General features: G+C 38.5%; 1 protein-coding gene across 7 annotated transcripts in view; it reads left to right on the top strand.

The window, feature by feature from the left end:
* The window catches only part of ARHGEF28 (Rho guanine nucleotide exchange factor 28), a 324,160-nt gene that overhangs the window by 271,305 nt on the left and 32,374 nt on the right, over window positions 1-20,481 (top strand). For 6 of the 7 annotated variants that reach the window (XM_079145899.1, XM_079145901.1, XM_079145900.1 and 3 more), the window contains 5 exons: window positions 2,176-2,276; window positions 5,133-5,171; window positions 5,270-5,317; window positions 9,845-10,330; window positions 12,161-12,461. In XM_079145899.1, coding sequence (XP_079002025.1) covers window positions 2,176-2,276; window positions 5,133-5,171; window positions 5,270-5,317; window positions 9,845-10,330; window positions 12,161-12,461 — 975 coding nt within the window. The remainder of the gene's footprint in view (window positions 1-2,175; window positions 2,277-5,132; window positions 5,172-5,269; window positions 5,318-9,844; window positions 10,331-12,160; window positions 12,462-20,481) is intronic. The other variant, XM_079145902.1, reaches the window with a different exon arrangement.

A 20,481-nucleotide genomic window follows, 5' to 3' on the forward strand; every position in this document is an offset into this window, starting at 1 on the left:
GGCTTTCTTGAACAACATCCCTTGGTTAATTAAGATATATTGAAGCAGTATAGGTTTTTAATTCTATACATTTTTTTTATAAGCACCAATAATTATTTTCCCCTCTCAACTTCTGCTTTATCTAATCCTGGGTTTCTATTTTCAGAGTGTGCACATATGTTTTTCATTTCAACACAGCTCAGATTCATCAGGGGAGTTGTACTGCCCTGGGTGATTTCCTTTTAAAAGAAGAACCTCATTATGCCATTGAGGAAGTTCTGTCTAAAAATACATGTAGGGATCTGCTGCTTTCAGCCTCAGCCCAGGGACAGCTGGAGAGGCTCCACTCCGCCCCTGCAGCTGCTCAGAGCACGTGGCCAGACCTTCCCTCCCTTTGGGCCAGGCAATGGAGGTTCTCCCCATCTGTAACCACATCTCTCACAACTTGGGAGAGTTTCAAAGGGATACCCATGCATTTGCTAGATTCAGAGCAGTCTGATACCAGGATTCAGGTACAGGAGATACAGGTTCAAGTGGCAGGGGCCTGAACCTTAAAAGCCTATTGGTTCTGGGCTGGATTGGAGCATGATGCTATAAGAATTAGATTCTCTCTTCATAAAGTTACTAAAGATAAAAGATAATTCCTAAATGAAAGCCTCTAACTAAATGGGTCAGTTCTGTGATTGACTTTGAGGACTGGGTCCTTCCAAAATCAAGCTCATGGCAGTGTAAGGTTGTAAGTCAAGCAAAACTTTATTAATCTTAGTCCTCAGTATTACACTTCAGGTGGATGAGTGAAATCTACTTCTGTCAATTCTGTCCACTGGAGACCCTCTCACTTGCCCTGAAATTGACTGTGGAGAGGGGCAACCTGATTCAAATTCCAGGGATCTGCCTTTATTTGCTTATCACCGGCTCTTTTCCATATTTGGTTGCCCGCATTTCCATGAGGGATGGAAGGAAGAGAAAGAGAACAGTTAATTCTTTGCTAATGCCTTTGACATCTCTTTAAGACAGTTCTTTAGAAATGGTATCCAACCTTGGAACTATTTTTTGAGTGACAGAAGAGCCTCTATACAATGTCCCTTCACTATCAGCATAGAAAATGAACCGGGTTTTTACCTGATATCATTTAAAGTAGTTTCTGCTGAGATCAGACGTCTTTGTTTTAGAAGAGGCCTTTAGAGTCCGAGACAACTCTGCTTTTCCAAAGCTATAAGCATTTTTTGCTAATTTAAACAAAAAGAAAAAGCATTTCCCTCACTAGAAATAAAGATCCAAGATAACATCAAATAAAGAATTTTATAAACAGTATCACAAGGTGAATATCTTTTTTGTCGGGGTCCTGATTAGACATTGTTTCTTTGAAATACTATGTGTGAAAGGGCCTCAAAGGGTCTAGCTTTAATCAGTGCAAAGTGGTCATGGTATACATTTTAACTGAGTTCACGTGGTAAATAAATAAATAAAATCCTGCCAATGGAGATTTAATGGAAGTGAAATTTGTATTTGGAACTTAAAAATATTTCTAGACTAGTTGCTATGTTCTCATAGGTTAAGTATACAGTACTTATACTATTTGCAAATTTAGAGTATGGGTAATGTGAGAAAAAAACATTCGGAAATTATGAGAAACTGGACCGGGTTCTCAGATTGTGTGACCCTGAAACCACGAAGCCTTAGCCACCTTCAGCCTTCTTAGAGAGATGACTGCCGCTGGCCTGCTCCTTCCTTCTCAACCTTGGTTCTGGGCTGCTGCTCTTGTACTGGACACGGGGAGCCTTCTTACAGACCTGGGTCTGCCCTGAGACCTTGCTTTTACTCAACCGTGCCTGTTTTAAATTTCACCCTCCCCAGTAGGCTTTTTCCCACTAAGTGAACGATACATAGAATCTACACTTCCTAGACTGAAAACAGCACATGGGCACGTCTGCATGAGAAAGAAGTAAAAGTGAAAAGATGGGTGCTCAATCGTGCCGTGTGTCAATCTGACATGTTAGTGTGTAAGCCCCGCGCGGGCAGGGACTATGCGCTCTGCTGTGCTGCTTTGGCGCCTCCTCTGAGAACATTCCGGATGTATCAATTGCCCATGTTCCTTATTTGGAAGGGTGGGTCAGCTGCGTGCGGATGAACCCAGTGGGCTGGCTGATGTTTGATGTTGTCCTTTTTGTTTCTGTCTCAATGGCGTGCTCCCAGCACTAGACACAGAAGGGACAGAAGGAAGAGGCTGTTGGGATGTGGATCCCGGGATCCAGGGTGTGGTAACCGACTTGGCGGTCTCTGATGCAGGGGAGAAGGTATCGTTAACTGATTTGTTAGTAAATGACACCGGTTGCTTTGTATCATAGCCTCATGTCCTGCCCTGCCCATGGCAGTGAGTGCAAAGTGCTTTCCTGAATTGTTCTTGATATTCGTATTTAAACTTTCTGACTTATTTCTTCTTTCAATGTTCTTGTTCTTCCTATATCATGTAGGTGTGAACTAAAGAAAAGTGAAAAGTTATTAAAGAAGGTTGAAAACTCTCACGTCTGTATGTGTGTCTGTGCTCTTCTCTCTGGGCTCACTTTCCGCACTGCAAACCTTGCTTTCACACACTGCTTTTGGCAACGTCTGGCTGAGGTGGTCCTGAGCACCAGGGCCTTTATGTAACCAGATTGTGCCAGCTAGCTGGAATAATTTCTACTTTGGAATATTCTTGCTGCTTTCACCTTCCTTGACTTTCTCCTCTTTTCCATTTTTTTTTTTTTTTTTTTTTTTCCTGTTACTGCCCACGTTTTACCTACTCTTGGTAGATTTTTAATTCACCTGACAGATTTTTCATTTGTGGTAAGGTGGTTCCAAATGCTGCTGGTTCTTCTGTGACTTATTCTTAGTATTTTTAGAAATTAAATGTAAACAACTTCCCATTAACTTCAAATGAAATTGAAATGTCTCAAATACTGAAAGAATAAAACTATAATTCCAAGTTGGCCCTCTTAGAAGTGCTTAACACTCAAGAATTTAGTTTTGTCTAAAATTGAATTAGGTCCATTACCAAGTACCAGCATGTGCCAGTGTGAAAAAAGGATATAAATGTGAATGTCATCTGTATGTCGTAAATGTAGCATTTTATAATGATGTATATATTACATATGGCTAAGAAACCAAGTTCAAAGACTTTTTAAAAACCCATAGAAAAGACAACAGCAATTTAAAATCATTTAAAAACTTTGTAAGAGAAACGAATATGACAAAATGAATATAAGAACACAATGTTCTACATTTTCTGATTGTGAACTTTCTAACTTGTCTTAAAATGTTCCTGCTTTTCATCCTTTTCAGTGCAGACTTCACTTTTAAATCTGGTTTGTAACTTTCAACTGTTTTCATGTTATCAGGAAGGAAGGAAAGAAGGGAGGGAGGTAGGAAGAGTTGGTCAGTGATAGTTTAATCTTGCTGGAATGCTGTGGCAACTCCCACCCATGATTTGGTCACGGGAGGATAAATGAGATTAAGTGTCCAGGTTCCTCTTTGTATTAACCTATCTAGAAAATTTGGCAATTAATAAGGCATTTTGACAAACTAAACTGAGACACTACTTGAATTCTCACTCTTAAAATTGTATAATGGATAGTTTCCCATTAGCTCTCGTAATAAAATGAGGCTAAAACATATTACTGAAAGAATTTAAAAACAAAACAAAAACAAAAACCAGTAACCCGAGGGCAGAAACCCTGTTAATCACCAACTGCAGTTATACTCTTAAACCACAAGGTGGCAGACCAACCCCGTTAAAAACATAATGTGCAATTTCCTGTCTCTCTAGTAATAGTGGTTTTTGGGTAACCACATGTAGCACAAGCCAACTCATTTCTATGTGTTTAATTTTTAGAGTATAAAAATTCTGTACCATATGGATTTCTTGCTACAAAAATAATAAAATTTGGATGGGCAAGGACAGAACCAGTAGAAAAACAAGAACTCTAAAACTCATTTAAAAATGGGGATTCTTAGTCCTGGTTATCTTTCATAGAGTTGGGCACAGATCTAATGCATTTAAATTTCATCTCCTTTTTTCAGACTTTGTCCTTTCTCTATTGGAGTGGATGCTTAGTAATGAAGTAATTTGGAAGAAGAGATCTAGTTAGCTCATCATCAACCTAAACTAATTGCATTTAGCAACAAGTTGAAAGTTACCTGAAACATTACCATGACTAACTGTTATTTGCACTTAAAATTAGATCTGCTCAGATGAAAACAAGTGGCATACTGGAGACTAAAGGCTCTTGAAGGATAGGAAGTCCAGTGATCTCTGATAGGATAAAGCATGGAGTCAGTAGTGGGTGATCAGCACTTATTTACTGAGTGGAGTGCAATCAAATTCAGCCTATCATTATTTTTTCGAGTATTCATTGCACTCCAGACATCATTCTTAGGTTTACAGATATAATATTGAATACACAAAGTCCTTCTTCTTGTTGGTTTAGATACTAGTGAGAGAAGACAGACAATAAATGAATAAACAAAAGTTTAATTCAATTCTGGAAACTGGAAACCCTCAGTATCCATATGTCCCTTAATGTGTGCTGTGGGAGAGACAAAGAATGAGGCACAGACCCAGTTCCCAAGGAGCAGGTGGTCTCCTGTGGCCTCATTCATAGTCTTTGCACTGGTCCTGTGAAGTCTAATTGAGGTAGGGTCTGGGTGAGACCAGTTTTCTCATCCCAACCACTGGTTATTTTGGCATCATGAATCTCAACCATTGAGACGGGGAGCTGGAGGCCTGATATTATGTCCTATATTTTCTAAGTCTGACCTCTAGGATGTCAAGGGGTCAGATCTGATTCAGGAGGCATCTTCAACCTGGGCACAGAGAGCTCAGTTTACAGTGTAGTCTGCATGCAGTAAACATGTGTCCCTTGCAGGATTTGCTCACAGTACTCCCTTAAGAGGTGGTTTGGTAAAACTTTGCCATGCATCCCTAACCCCAAGTGTGCATGAGGGAGGCTTTTGCTGTCCAGTGGGTGTTTCTATAGGTTTTTCTTCCTAGGAGGATTTAGAGTCACTATAGATGAGGTAGTTGAGGTTAGAGAGAAAGAGGGTTATGCATTTTGGAACAGCTTTTCAAAAAAGTAGAGTGGCTATTCATTTTCTTATGTTTTTATGTATTGTAGGTAGAATATAGAAGTTTTCCAGGATCTTCACAGTCAGAGGTGAGCTGTGTATGTGTTACAAATAACACTGTGCTTACTTGATTTGTAGCTAATGAAAGCTTTTTCAAGAATTTGATATATATCATCTTATTTTTCAGATTATACAAGCTATACAGAATTTAACCCGTCTCTTATATAGCCTTCAGGTAACAACATTCCTCTAATCTTTGACCTTGTGAATGTTTCTCTTAATGCAATTCACTTTGATGATTCCCAGACTTTAGAAATTAGAATATCTGAGAGGTAGTGAATGATCTCAGAAGAATGCCAACCCCCTAAGAGTAAGTCAGCCAGATGAGTTGAACTTCACCTGGTTTTGTAATCATGAGGCAACACCACTGCAACATTTTATACCATTCTTCTCAGAAACCATAAAACAGTTCATATCTTTAGAAAATAGTGATGAATATGTTCTGGCTTGACATTTACAATGAAACTCTTAGGTGAGTGTAGCATGACTTCACATTTTCTGGTGAAAACTTAAATTCACACCTAAACTTTTTCACTTCCACATGTGGCCTTAGGTCTTAAGAGCAGTTAAATAATTCATCTGCTCTTTTTGTTTTCTTTTTCTTTTTTCCCCATTGCTCAACATTTTTTGAGTACCCTGTCTGTCTGTACTGGACACTGTGCTGAGGGCAGAGTCCACAAAACCAAAGTGACCACAAGACCTGCTCTAAAAGGCCTTATTCTTTTTCAAGGAAAAATAGGCATAAAAATGTGCTTGAATTGAGGATTAGAGTGCTGGGGAAATCCCTCCGTGTCATGCACAAAAAAGAGGCTCAGGGCACCCAATTGCTTAATTTACCAACTAAAAAAATAATGCTATAAAAGCAATGTTTATATAGTAAAACAATTCACAGAAAATTTATAAATACAAATAGATTTAAAAAAATGGCTTGTGATTCTATGGAGAGGAATTGCCACCATCATGTTGATATATACCCCTCCAGATTCTGGATTGCTCTGTGATATATTTCAGCAACAACTGTCTATGCTGTTCTCTGTTCTGCTATAGCATGATTTTCAATGAATGTATCATATTCAAGTCTATGGAATTTATGCAATCACTCATTAGCTACACTTCTATATTATTAATAGTACAAAATGTGGACATTCTTGTATGCTGATCTCTGTGCCCCTATCTAAATGTTTCTTCAGGATAGATTACTGGAACTATTTTTTTTTGTTGTTGTTTTTAATGAACATTGCCTAAATAAAGCAATCAACCTTCTCTTCCTCGCTCTCTCTCTCTTTCACTCCTCAACTTGAAAATGGATCAAGATTTCTGAGTATTTTAATTTGCACTTCTGTGATTACTCGTGAGACTTTTTACCCCTCTCTGGTTTATTATTCATTCATATTTCATATGTGTATACTTTTGAATGTTAAAAGAAAATGAAATCTAAGTTGTCACCAAAATGTGCAAAGTCATACTGCATTTGCTGTTTCCATATATATTCTTCAACCCAACCGTATCAAGTCTTTATTATTATCATATTAATTAATGATTAAAGCTTTGGATTACATTTGAATATATGACAGAGCTAGTCTCCTCTTATTTTTCCATGTATTTATGTATTCTTTTACAAGAACTTTTGAATCACTCTGTCAATTATTTCCTAACAAGACCACAAAATCAAAGTTTTATTTTATTTATGAATTAAATTGGAAAGAATTGGAACTTTTGCCATAATTAGTCCTCTTGTCTAAGAACATGGTCTAGTCATCCCTTATTTTATGTTCTGCTAGAAAGCTTTAGAATATCTTCATATAGGTACTATAATGGTTGTTGCTGATATAAGTAAAGGTATTTATATCTATGCATTTATTCTTTAACTGGTTTACTCATTTAGCTTCTTTATTTTCATAGTTTCTCCATTAATTCTTTGAAGTATCTCAGGGAGAAAATAAAAATTTGAAAAAAAAATTAGTTATTTGACTCTTCTTTAATAGTTCTATCAATTTCATTTTCTTGACTTATTGCTTTGGCTGGAACTTCTGAAAATCTGTTAACTAACAGTGGTGATAGTAAGCTCCTTATTCACAGTTTTCTGGGATTGCCTTTAGTGTCTTACATTGGAGATGCTGGTCTGGGATAGGTGTTCTTAGAGATGAATTTATCATGTAAAACAAATATGTTTCATATATGCTTTCTTTTAAATGTCAACTAAGAAGGGATATAGTTTAAATGCAATTCATTATCTCTTAAGGAAAGAAAAACTTGAGCATCCTGGGTTGTGTTAACAGAAGTTAATTTCTCTTCTGTTCAGTCCTGAATACAGCCCCTTGTGGGTTCAAGGTTTAGAAATGCCCTAAGACCTAAATGACCTCATGTTTGCATTACATTAGGTTGAAGCCACTTGGGAAACATCAAAGTCTACAGTAGATTCTCTTAACCAGGCTAAAGCTTTTGGGCTACTCTAAAGATATGATTGCTAAAAGATTTTTGTTCATGGCACAGTCATCCCTTTAGAAGCTGAATTTATTATACATGCTTAACGTTTTTACATAAGCATATCTGAATGAGATAAAAATGAAATTTGATCATTTCAGAGTAGGGTTAGAGAAGAGGTACCAATGAGTCAAAAAGGAAAAGGCACAGATATTTTGGCAAAGTAAAGAAAAGAGAGAACGAATTGAAGATTCCTAAAAAAGTGCTGTTCTCTCCTAAATATAAGTGTAAACTGTAAGTGTGGGAAATGAATATCCAATCTTTGAATTCCACCTCTGTGTTAGGGAAGAAAATAGTCTTATCCCAAATGATAAGTAGACACAAAGAAGTCTTCATAGTCATGCTGAATTATTCTAATTGTAATCCTTACATGAGAGTTATCATTGCCTGTGGTAGTTTTGACATGTGAATGATTGGATTTTTGTTTGTTTAACCGTACTGATGCCCTTAGGATTTATTGGAATTAGGGAGTGATGTACTGTCTACAGTGTGCTCTGCCAGGTCAGCGAGTCCTGAGTGGTTTATTATGTGCTAATTATTTCATATTTAAAGAGCACAGTAATTAGCATCTATTCTCAATGATAATCATTGTTCTCTTTATAACAACTCCTAAAGGCCATTAACCAAATAGTCAAGAGAACCTGAAATTTTAAAAATAATTCTCAAATTTAAAAATATGAATTTTATTACAAAAAGCCCCAGGGAATACCTTTTTGAGTCTTACTGCAAAACGAGTACAAGTTTAAAATATACTTTAGTCCTCTAACTTTCAAAAGTATAGAAAACTGCTGATCTAACAAAGAACTAATGCTCAAACCCCCATCTTCTCAGCATCTGTTACATGGACAGTTTAAAATATTCTTAGAAAGGAAAAATGTGAATTTATTCCTAGGAGAGTAATGATTTCTCATGCTGAGTCAAAACACACACACGTACCCAGTATGTGTCCATTTTCAATTTGTCCCTTCTGTACATCTTTGCACTTTAAATGGGAACTTTCAAAATGAAAAGCTTCCAAGGGCATTCACAGGGAATTTTTTGGCTTAGTGGCATCTTTCCAAATCTTGGCAATTATTTTCTGTGATGTTGCCAAACTTTTCATAGGCAGATACTGTAACTCAAAATGTTTTTTTAATCTGTTTGGTAATGTCCTCTGGGATTTAGAGTATCTATTTTCCCTTAATCATTCCAGCCTCCTGTTAGCAATCTATTAAACAAATGAATTTCAGCTTAGTGTTTTATGCATGACCTTCCTTCCAGAATGCAAAGACATAACAGTAAGCAGACTAGCTTCAGCCACTTACGTATGTCCTAAAAATGGCATTACCTACTATCCTTGAGCATTATGCAATAAAGAGATATTTATCAAATCTCTCCAAATAGTTGACTTTTATTTTTATGTCTTCATGAAAGCAACCTATGTGGCTCAAGTAATTTCTGGTTTGGGATTCAAATAAAAGATACTATTAGGTTTACATAGATTTTTAAATTCATGTGACTATTATTGACTGGGGAGAACTCGGAAAGGGAATGAGGTCTAGAATGGGAAGGCAGAGTCTTATGAGTGTATGTACTGCATTCTTACTCAGAAGACTTACTTAAATATCACACAATAGCTGGCAACCAATGACATTTCCAAAAGAGGGGTTGAGGACCATCAGCCTTCTGTAACCACATTTTTTGCATCTTCCCATTCAACCAACCTTGGGTAGAAACTATAGAAAAAAAATTCACAAAGTTTCAAAAAGCAAAGCTCAAGTTTGCATCTTGCTGAGTACGACACTGAATCTGTACATATGAATTGATGTGTGGGCATTGTATTAGGCAATATGAGTCATCTAGAGATGATTCAAAGTATGCAGGAGGATATGTGTAGGTTATGTGCAAACACTAAGGCGTTTTATGTAAGAGGCTAGAGCATCTGCAGACTTTGGTACCTACAGGGAGTCCTGGAACCAATTCCCTCAGACACTAAGGAAAAATGGTATTGATTCTGTACCTTATTTCTTCTCTAAATAATTTCCCAGATGATGTCATTAGGAAATAAAGATAAACCTATTTGAAATGCCAAAGTCTGTCTTTACATATAATTTAGAAAAAGGACAGGATGTTAAAAGAAAAGAGTTTGATTATACATTTTGTGTTTAGAGATGCTTCCAACCCAAACGGTAAACCATACACAAGCCTGTTTATTCATTTGTCCTCCGCTGTGCTCTAGGCCGCCTTGACTATTCAGGATAGCCACATCAAGATCCACAAGATGGTCCTCCAGCAGCAGGAGAGCCTGACCCCCAGCCACTCTTTGCGAGGCGGCCCCTTTCAGGACCAGGAAAAGTCCCGCAACCTGGAGAAGCAGCGTGAGGAGCTGGCTAACATCCACAAGCTTCAACACCAGTTCCAGCAGGAACAGCGGCGCTGGCACCGCAGGTGTGACCAGCAGCAGCGGGAGCAGGAGGCCAAGGAGAGCTGGCTGCAGGCGCGGGAGCGGGAGTGCCGGTCACAGGAGGAACTGCTGCTGAAGAACCGCAGCGAGCTGGACCATCAGCTCCAGGAGTACCAGCAAAACCTGGAGCGGCTGAGGGAGGGTCAGAGGATGGTGGAGAGGGAGAGAGAGAGCATTCGCGCCCAACAGGGCCTGCCGTGCCCCTGGAAGCACAGCCGGCAGAGCAGCCTTCCCGCAGCCTTTCCACCAGGATGCAAGGAGGTATGGCTCTTCCAGAGTGTTGCGGCAGCTTTCAAAGACAAGCCTAGTCCTGCCCGATGCTAAACAAACACCTGTGTTTCTCGTTGTTGTGTAAGCGCTCACAAGAGGGTCTCAAATTTGTAGATAGTAAAAGCCAGGAGCTTTCTGAAGCAATGCATGCATCTTGACTTAAAACATGGAGATTTTAAAGGCCTAGGTCCTATTGGGTCATTGTACTCAAAAGACACCTTTCCCCAAGGAAGGAACATAGAATCAAGTTGACCCAGTAAAGTGAGGGCAGGTTTGCCCTAGGAACACATTCACTGTGAGCATGCCATTTTTCCAGTATTTTTAAGGACCCTGTTTATATAATTTATCCCTCTGTGATATAATAAGAATATTCTATCATCTATGATTCATGTACCTTTTATATCAATCAGCTATGAATATATATCTTATGCAAATAAAACACTATTCTGTTATGCTAAGCTTATTCTCTCTTTGTGAATTGGATAGATTAAATTCAAAATCTATATCACTAATAATAGTTAACATGAGTTGCACTGTCACCATAATGGGGCTCAAGGAGGGCCTCTCCAAAAAAAGAGGAGAGCTCTACTCCACTTTCCAGGCTCTTAACATATCACAGAAAAGAATTTAAGGATGTCAGGTTTTAGCAAAGAGGAAGTGCTTTATTAGAAAGTGAAAGGCAAAAACCAAAAGAAAGTGAAAGTGAAGATGGATTTTCAGAGCAGTATACTGTGCTGTCCAGGGTCAGAAGCAGCTCTGGGGTCTCCAGCTCTTCTTTTACAGGACACTTTGTGAGAGGTGAGCCTGGGAAGGTAAGTGGGAATGGCCTCAGCCATTATGAGGCCCTTTACAGGCCTGTCGTCAGTGTTGTCTCCTCTATCTGATCACTAGAGGGGTTGGGAATGTATCCTAGATTATAGGTTTCTAAAAATATTACATCTCCCTTTGTTTAGTCTGAATATACATTGTGTAGGCTAACAGCGCACTTAAGCTTAATCAAAATGAGGTAATTTCATAGATGAGTGAATTTATAGTAATTCGAAGATTTGTACATTTGTCAGTAATTATTCATTTTCTTCTTTGCTGGATTCCGTTTGCTCCAAGCCTGGAGGAAAAACTAGCCTGGGGAGAAAAGGTGTGAGGAGCTTTCCCATAGGCTCTGGGGTTAAAGAGTCAGTTTCTTTTCCTTCCCTTTTTGTTTCCTTTCTACCTATCTTTTCTTTTTTTCTATCTTGCCTGAATGCTAACTAACAGCATAGGATATATCTGAGTAGGATGAAATCTTTCAGAAGATTAGTGTTTCCTTTGCATCCTCTCAAACAGTGCTTGGCAGTTCCATTCATCCCCGAAGTTTAGTTTCTTGTGCTATGTGTGTTACATGTACGCTTTTTATTGATACCGCATAAAGTTGCAAAAGCTAACGAGTTTATAAGAAAGAACTGTCGCATCTGATTTTTCCTTCAAGTTTGCTAAATTACATTTATTGCAAATTCCTTGTGTATATATGAATATGTTTTCAATTTTTTTTATTTAGTAAAAATTAAAATGCTCTGTCTTTGATTAAAATAAAGTGGAAACTCTTTAATAGTATAGAACACTGCAGCTTTGTTATAAAAGACATTGTGCTTAATGAATTGAAATTTTTAGTTTTAGCTCATTTAAATGGAATGGGAGGAAAGAGTAAATGGTAATATTCTTCTTGACCTCACTCTTATTGAGGTTGTAATTGTGAGATTCTACGAGAAATAAACAATTGATGACATTTGCATAAGTTGCTAGAGAAATTATAGTATTTTTTTTTTTTTTTATTTCTTCACACAGGTAATGGAACTTAATCGATCTGAGGGTTTGTGTCCTGAAAATTCACTCCTCATCCATGAAACTTTAGTACAAATGTCACTTAACACTTTCAGTAAATCAAGTCCATCCGGCATCCACAAGGATGCAACTTATGCCCCAAATATGTCTACTTCCGATTTGGTAAGGACTAGTGAAAATCAAGTAGACTTGAAGACGGATGTTACTCAGCCTTCAGATGTCAACCATGAACTATGGATAGCCGTTGGGCCCTGTCATCAGATACCTCCTCTCCACGAAAGCAGCAAGGATTCTTGTAAATATGGTAATTAACACCTTACACGTCGCATGTGTAGTTTCAAGAAGAAATTGTTTCTCTGAATGATTGGCTCCTCTGTAGAGAAATTTAAAGTGAGCCCTAAAATGGGAATATCGTGGTGATAATGAGCTGGAGTCTGTAGCACACACTTTTCTGTGGGGAAGTCTGGGAATGGCCTTGGCTCAGAAGCATCTAGACAAGCAAAACCACGAATGCAGGGCTTAGGGAATGACACCAACACAAAAGAACCAGACAGTTTTCAGACCTGTGGGCCCAAAGGGTAATGTCCCCTTAAGAGTAAAGCAACTTGATCTTTATTCCCTACTGTAGACCCTGCTATATCCCGACACGCATATCCGTTGGCTCTCAGAAATAAAAGACATGAACAGGGTTTGCAGTAGGACTTTATAGTCTATCATGGCAATTTCCTGTAACGTTAGTGAAATCTTCTGTACTGCTATTAAACACCCAAAATGAAACTGTTAACATCATTTGTCATTGTAAAAAAAGGTGTCGTCTCTCCATAAGTACCTCATAAAGACACAATTTGCTAATCCCATTAAAGCATTTGCCAAACCTAAAGGAAGGGCAGCTCCAGTTTCCAACTCAACGTGAATCCAAATGATTTAAATTGATGTCTATTATAAATTGTTTTCTGTGGGATATGAGGTAGGGAATGAGAAGAACTTGAAACCTCTCTACTGAAAAACAGATGGTATGCAATAGAATAAACAAATGGCCAGCCACATGGACCTGAAATAAATCACTGACAGTAAAATGTTTTAGAAACATAAAACAAGCAGTGTATAGAGATCTTTAGAACTGGACATGGACTTGTGTCTGAGACTAATATATATTCTTAGTTTGTCAGTTGGGAGGATCATTTTTCAGCAACAAAATGATTTGAAGGTGTTGAGCATCTTCCAATTTAGAGAATCATAATTCTGACAATACCTGCACGTTGATTTATTGCTGATACAGAAGATCTTGATTCTTAATAGTGGCTAATTCTTTACTCCACTTAGCCGCTGCTGTGATGTTCTTACTTCTTGTCAGCATGTAGGAGAGAATGAAGTCGTTCTTAAAAGTATCATTTCAAATGTTCCTTAAATAAAAGAGAACAATACTTTGGATTTATAGTTTTGATTTAAAAAAAAAGGCCAAGGAAAATTTATAAAATCGAACCCCTTTAATGTATTGTCTTGCAGTGTAATACCGTGGAGACCACACTGCAGGGGGCTTTTTCTAGGCACATGTTGCTTCGCTCTGCTGATTCATTAACTTGCTATTTACAGGGCTTTATGTGTTTTTGTCAGTGTGGTTTTGCATCCTGGCTTTGGTATAATTCAAAAACTCAGTTTGAGTTTAACCACATTCGGCTTTTGTTGAAGAGAAGTATTTTTCTCTTACTTGTTTTGTGTATCTGCCATCTTTTTCTATTGCCTTGTGCTTCAAAGTAGAAGGCTTTTTAACATTTGGCAGCATACCCACAGAAGATAGAAAATGTACCAAGGAAATAAACAGTGATTATAAACAAAACTATTCTATCTGCCTGTAAAGAGTTAAGTAGGGCCAAGAGAAATGCTGAGAAAATGGATTTATGCTTAAGAAATTGAATGTCCAGTATAGGCCAAGGACACTTAGCACATTGACAGCAGGGAGGAAAATCAACTTGGCCTGAATCTCTCAGGAACATCCTGGTGTATATAAGTACAGATTAGCTCAGAAATGCTATGTGCGCTGTTAACCACCAGTGTTTTGCAACCAGTCAAAAACCCTGTTTATATTTGTTTATTTAAGCATGATAAGCAATTTCTGGAAGAGACAAAAGAACAGGGAATAGGAGGTGATAGTGAAGTAGAATGAAAATGTGATGTATTTTCTTAAGAGAGCAATCAGGGCCAGATAACGTTATTGAAATGGCTCTAGAGCTTTTACAGTACTTTAAATTGAAAGTAGCAGGATATCAGCTGCTGGCCAAGGTCTCAACTGGGGTGTAGGGGCAGTGATGGAGGGGGCAGGGCTGGCGGAGGCAGGCCCCTGGTGTGCTGGGTGGTGAGGAGCACAGTCTGCGTGCTGGAATCAAGGTCAAGGCAGGGTGACCAGCGCCTTTCACAGTGCACTACTGAATCTTTGGATGAGTGGTCATCAATGACCACTACTGAGAATCCCTGTGGTTCACAGTATGCTGGCCAACAATGTTTGCCCATAATGTTCTGGGCTGGTGAATTTGTTAAATGTTCATTTAACCATCAGCTGTGCTGATTATTTCATCCTTAGGCCCTAAGGTCAGCTGTTTCAGGCAACACCTTAAGGACGGTTTGCTTTCTGGTCTGATCCAATATTGTGTATGAGCCCAGCTCAGATCAGCAGACATGTGAATTTCTGGAACATTAAGGCCAATGCAAGAAATTGTATGTAAACAAAATTTGTGAATGTGTTTAGAAGTCACGTTTCAGAAGTCTGAAATTTTCACGTTTTTGTATTGTTTGTTTTTTGATCCCCCCTCCAAAAAAAATCCAGTCTCACCAGTCATTTTATGTTCTCTGTGCTCTTATTTTGCTTAGTCTGAATTACCCTACCACCAATAACTATATGGCACATCATTATTTCATTCATTAAGGGTTTACATGGAGACTCTCCTCTACTATGACAACCCACTGACATGGTTCTATTATCTCCATTTGAGAGGGAAACTAGGATGCAGAATGGTCACACAGTGTGTCCTAGATCACATAGCTAGGAAAGGGAAGAACCAGGCATCAAACCCAGGAAGACTGGCTCTGGAGCTCATGCTCTTGATGATTGCATTATAAATTATTGATTTCTAGAGAATCGTGTTGAGTTGTGCTTTTAACTGAAGTTGCAGTAGATAGAAAATAAATCCATTTGTAATGCCTGGCAGAATGTTCATGATTAAGGGCCAGGTTTTTGTTTTTGTTTATTTCCTTCCCCTCCCTTTCTTTTTAATGTTCGCATTTGGAAACAATTTCTCAGTGCTTTGGATCGCTGTGGCCAACCAGCAATGCATGGGGCTTGAGCATCTTCAGATATCATAAATATCCTTTAGTTTCCTTTTTCCTCCCAAGGCATACTGTCTTAAGAGTACTTTGTTTTCTAATGTTTAATAATAACCCCATGTTATTTGCAAATATTTTAAGATGGCACTCTCAAGTGCAGTTTGGGAAGTTATTTCATGGACAAAATTTTTGGATGTTTGTATATTAAATCCAAGTTCATATTTGACTTTATTCATAATAGAAGAGACAGTTGATTTAAAATCTTTTTCTGCTCTCTTCTGAGGAACACCGGCCAAAACCACACACACACACACACACACAATTAAATTGTTTTAAGTAATGAAGTCTCTGTGGGGCAATTGCTGTGTAACTGGCCCTGTGAGATTCTCAACTGCATTACCCCTAAAGGAAAAAAAAAATTGCTGCTGTGCCTTTTTTCCTTCTAACTTGAAAATTCTAGAACAATATATTTAATGCATCTAGTAGTTTAAATTATTTGTCGTTGGTTAATCAATAAAGAAAACATTTTATGAAAATCTGAAATCTTCATAGTGTTCTCCTTCAGCTATTTTTCTATCTGTATCTCTCTACTACATTTTCAGGTTATCTAAACAATTCTTTTTGATGCAGTTGAACAAAATTTTACGATGCGTATGATAAAATTTTGATCAAGACTCAAATTTTATATGGTAATCCTGTTGTACTGAAAAAAAGAGAGTAACTTAATTAAATTTGAGTGCCCAAATGGTGTTCTTTTACCACATATTAAATTTTGGTACCCAGAAAAATATTTTCACAATTTAAAGCATTGTCTTCAGATTAATTCTTCTTGGCCATGTTGTTTTTGTAAAAAATAAATATAGACAGCTGTGTTAAACTTTCAGAACCCAGTTTTTTTACATAGAAAATTTTCAAATGAAAAGCTATGCTATAGTTAGTATTTAAGCAACAGTCTTCCAAAAGTGAGAAAATGGTAATTTCCAGTGTTTCAAAAATATTCCATAATTCAGGAATTGACACCTTATCTGTGTAATCTGTGTAAAGAGAAGCTTTGCCAAAGACCTTCAGGCAATTTCCCATGCAACTGAAATCGGCATGAGATACCATAAACCTGAAGGACAAAGGTGCATTTGAGGAAGGGGTTGTGTAAGTTTCCTAGGCTTCCATAACTACCTCAGGCAAGTGACTTAAACCACAGAAATGTATTCCCTCACAGTGGGGAGACTAGAAATCTGAGATCAAGGTGGTGCATGGAGGACTGGTTTCTAATTTATTTTTTCTGTTAATTTATTTTTATTTTTATTTTTACAGACTGCATTTTGATTCATTGTACACAAATGGGATAGAACATTTTCATTTCTAAGGTTGTACACTATGTAGATTCACACCATTCATGTACTCATACATGTACATGGGGTAATAATATCTGTCTCAGTCCACTATCTTTCCTTCCCTGACCCCTGCCCCATGTTCCTCTGCACAATCCAAAGTTCTTCCATTCTTCTCTTGCCCCCTCCCTGCCACCTCCCTCCTCGTTATGTATCATCATCCACTTATCAGAGAAAACATTTGACCTTTGGTGTTTTGGGCTTGGCTTATTTCACTTAGCATGATATTCTCCATTTCCATTCATTTACCAGCAAATCCCATAATTTTATTCTTCTTTGTGGCTGAGTAATATTCCATTGCATATATGTATATATATACCACAGTTTCTTTATCCATTCATCAATTGAAGGGCACCTAGGTTGGTTCCACAATCTAGTTATTGTGAATTGAGCAGCTATGAACATTGATGTGGCTGTGTCACTGTGTTTAAGTCCCTTGGGTATAAACTGAGGAGTGGGATAGTTGAGTCAAATGGTGGTTCCAGTCCAGGTTTTCTGAGAAATCTCCATACTGCTTTCCAGAGTGGCTGCACCAATTTGCAACTCACAAGGACTGGCTTCTTTTGAGCACTTCTCCATGTGGTTTATGGATAACTCTTCTCCCTGCGTCTTCATGTAGTCTTCCCTCTGTGACTGTCTATATCCTGATCTAGTCTTCTACCCATCACATTGCATCAAGGTCTGTGCTAATGACCTCCTTTGACTCATTTTCCTCTTTAAAGGCTCTGTCCGCTAATACATTTGGAGACACTTGTGGTTAGGGCTTCAATATGTGAACTTTTAGGGGACACAATTCAGCCCTTAAAAGCATAAAATGATTATTTTAAATGTTCCAAAAGCCTCAATTTTTTAATGGCCAAAGTTGAACTATAATTTACCTGCATTGTTAATTTTTTGACTTGATTAGGGTAGTGATTTGAATTTTGTTTTAAGAAATTGCTTGATGACAAAATTATATCAACATAGAAGTTAGGGCAGAAAAATGTAGAGTCTGTAGGTTCATTTCCTACTTAGATAACCTAAACAAGAAATCTGTGTTTACCGTTTGAGACCTTAGTTAAGGGGCTGTGGGAATTTTGAGCTCTCTGGGGAGGGATATTAGATGTTTCTGTTTGGATCACTTAAATGAAAACTGAAGGGTTGGGAACCTTCATTATGGCGTTGGATATCTATGTGAGTTTGAAAAAGTCAAAATTGAGAAACATTGGACCACTCTTTCTTTCTTCTAGAATCTTGACTCTCACATTAGATAATATGTAACAGAAACCATAGGATTGATTGCTTTGGGAAATCTACATCATGATGGAAGTAGAAAGAACTGGATTCAAAGGCTTTGTTTTAATCTTCCTCTTTGACAAATGTGGCTGATTGACTTTAGTCTTTTGCAGATTTTGTACCGGGAAAAGGAAACATGACCTTTGCCTGGTAGAGCCTGGTGAGCCACGAGTGCTTACTGCCAGCTTCCTGATGGTGTATTTTCTGGGGGCAGTGGGCCCTGTAAGCCAAGTGGGCCAGGGCCATCCGCCTTAGCACATGGAGCCCGGTACACAGCAGGAGAGCAAAACTAGTAGGTGGGTGGACTGGGGGGCAGCCAGCCAGCCAGCCATGTGGCTGCCTGTTCATTCTGCCCTGCTGCCAAAGTGGGTGTCCATTTAGTAAGACTGGTTCTAGAAGTTAGGCCTGGCCTTGAGTCATCCTTAGCTCAAGAAGTAAACTGCGTGCACACACACACACATACACACACGCGCGCGCGCACACACGTGTACACACACGTACCCACACACGTACACACACATACACACACACACACACACACACACACACGCGTCGCCTCTGGACCACATATTTGACCTCTCTAGAATGACATGACCTTATTCTCAAAGTGATTAAGGATTAGGCTTAGAAGGGAAGTTTTTTGTAACCACTTATACCAAATGTGCCTGAAGGATAAAGCCTGCACCCTTCCATCACAGTGACATGTGGGGCAAAGATCCAACACCAGCAAAGCAAGCATTGCCCTCCCCAGGTATCAGAATCTGGGGACAGTCTTCCTCATCCTTATCCCTAACCAACTGTGAAGCTTCCGCCTTTAGGTCCCAGTTGAAATATGGAATATTCTGTTGAGAACTGTTTTATGTTTGCCTGAAGAATCTGGCCATCTGGTTTAGACAGTGGCATTGTATCATAAATAGTGTTTGTGGATCATCAGATCTTTGTCCCAGCTAGTCAACACTGACATTGTGACTTTAATGCAGCCATAGGCAATAGATAAAGAGTGTGCTCCCCAGGTGCAGTGATGCATGCCTATAATTCCAGTGACTCTGGAGGCTAAGGCAGGAGGATTGCAAGTTCAAGTCCAGCCTTAGCAACTCAGTGAGGCCCTAAGCAACATAGCAAGGCACAGACTCAAAATAAAAAATAAACAGATCAGTAGTAAAGTGTCTCTGTTTTCAAACCCCAGTACAAAAAAAGAATGTGCTAGCTATATTCCAATTAAACTAACTTTTTTATAAAAAGGGGAACTATAATTTGCCTACCCCAGAAGTTGGTTTCCAAACTTGCCCCTCTCTACTTAAGTTGAGGGTTGATGAAACATTCCTCCTAGTTTGGAATGTTCATCCAAATTAATTCCCCTTTAGATGAATTACTAATGTGATATTATATGGTACTTAATGCCATTCAAAACCATATCTGAATTCATGATCTCATTTGCTCTTTACAACAATCTCCTGAGATCATGGTTACTGTCTTTGTTTTCCAAATAAGGCAGATTTTCTTTCACTCTTTTCAGTGAACACATGAATTCAGATAGATTAAATTAAGTGTATTTGATGAAGTTTAAGCTCAGTGGTTGAAAACTTGGAGAAGCATTCTCCCAAATTCCCACTCCCTGTGATGGTGCTGGGGAAGGCCCCAGCTCTGAAACTAATGAGGAGTAAGATACATGAAAGGGATTTGTTGCTAGAAACCTGGTTATTGCAACTCAATGCATGTCAGGGTTTCCTGTAACAGGCAATAAAAACACAACTTCCTTTGTATAGCGATCTGATATGAATCAGGATTTGTCTGGAGCCTGCAAACTTGTATATCGAATGTTCTTCTTAGGTGATTTTGAAGCATCCAGCCTGACGTATGATCCTGTGTCCCTGTGCTGTCAACCTGGGATGTTGGGCTTAATGTTCCAGGACCTCAGCTCAAACCCTAACTCTGGCTTCTACTGCTGTGTGCTCTCTTAGTTTCCACCAAAGGAATGGAAATGTTAATTGGATTAAGGAAAAGGCCTCAAATGTCCTGGGTATCTAGTGAACATCAGTTTCCTTCCTACATTCTGTAAATAATTTATTTTAATTGTGATCCAGAGGTAGCCTGCTAATAAAATGAAAGTGTCTTCTGAATGCCACTAGAAAGCTAATGGCTCAAAATGTGATAAAATTAGCTGTAAATTGGGGATTTCTTTTTTCTTTTTACTCAGAATGGGAATAACTAGACTAGAAGGAGTGACTATCTTTCTGTATTTGTCTGATTTGGGGGCATTTATTAATGCATCACCAGAACTGATCCAGGGAGGAAGCCCTGAAAGCACAGTATTTTCTTCCCTTCTTTCCTCCCTGTGGTGGA

Source organism: Sciurus vulgaris (assembly GCF_902686455.1).
Source record: "Sciurus vulgaris genome assembly, chromosome: 6".
In the NCBI taxonomy this organism is placed as follows: domain Eukaryota; kingdom Metazoa; phylum Chordata; class Mammalia; order Rodentia; family Sciuridae; genus Sciurus; species Sciurus vulgaris.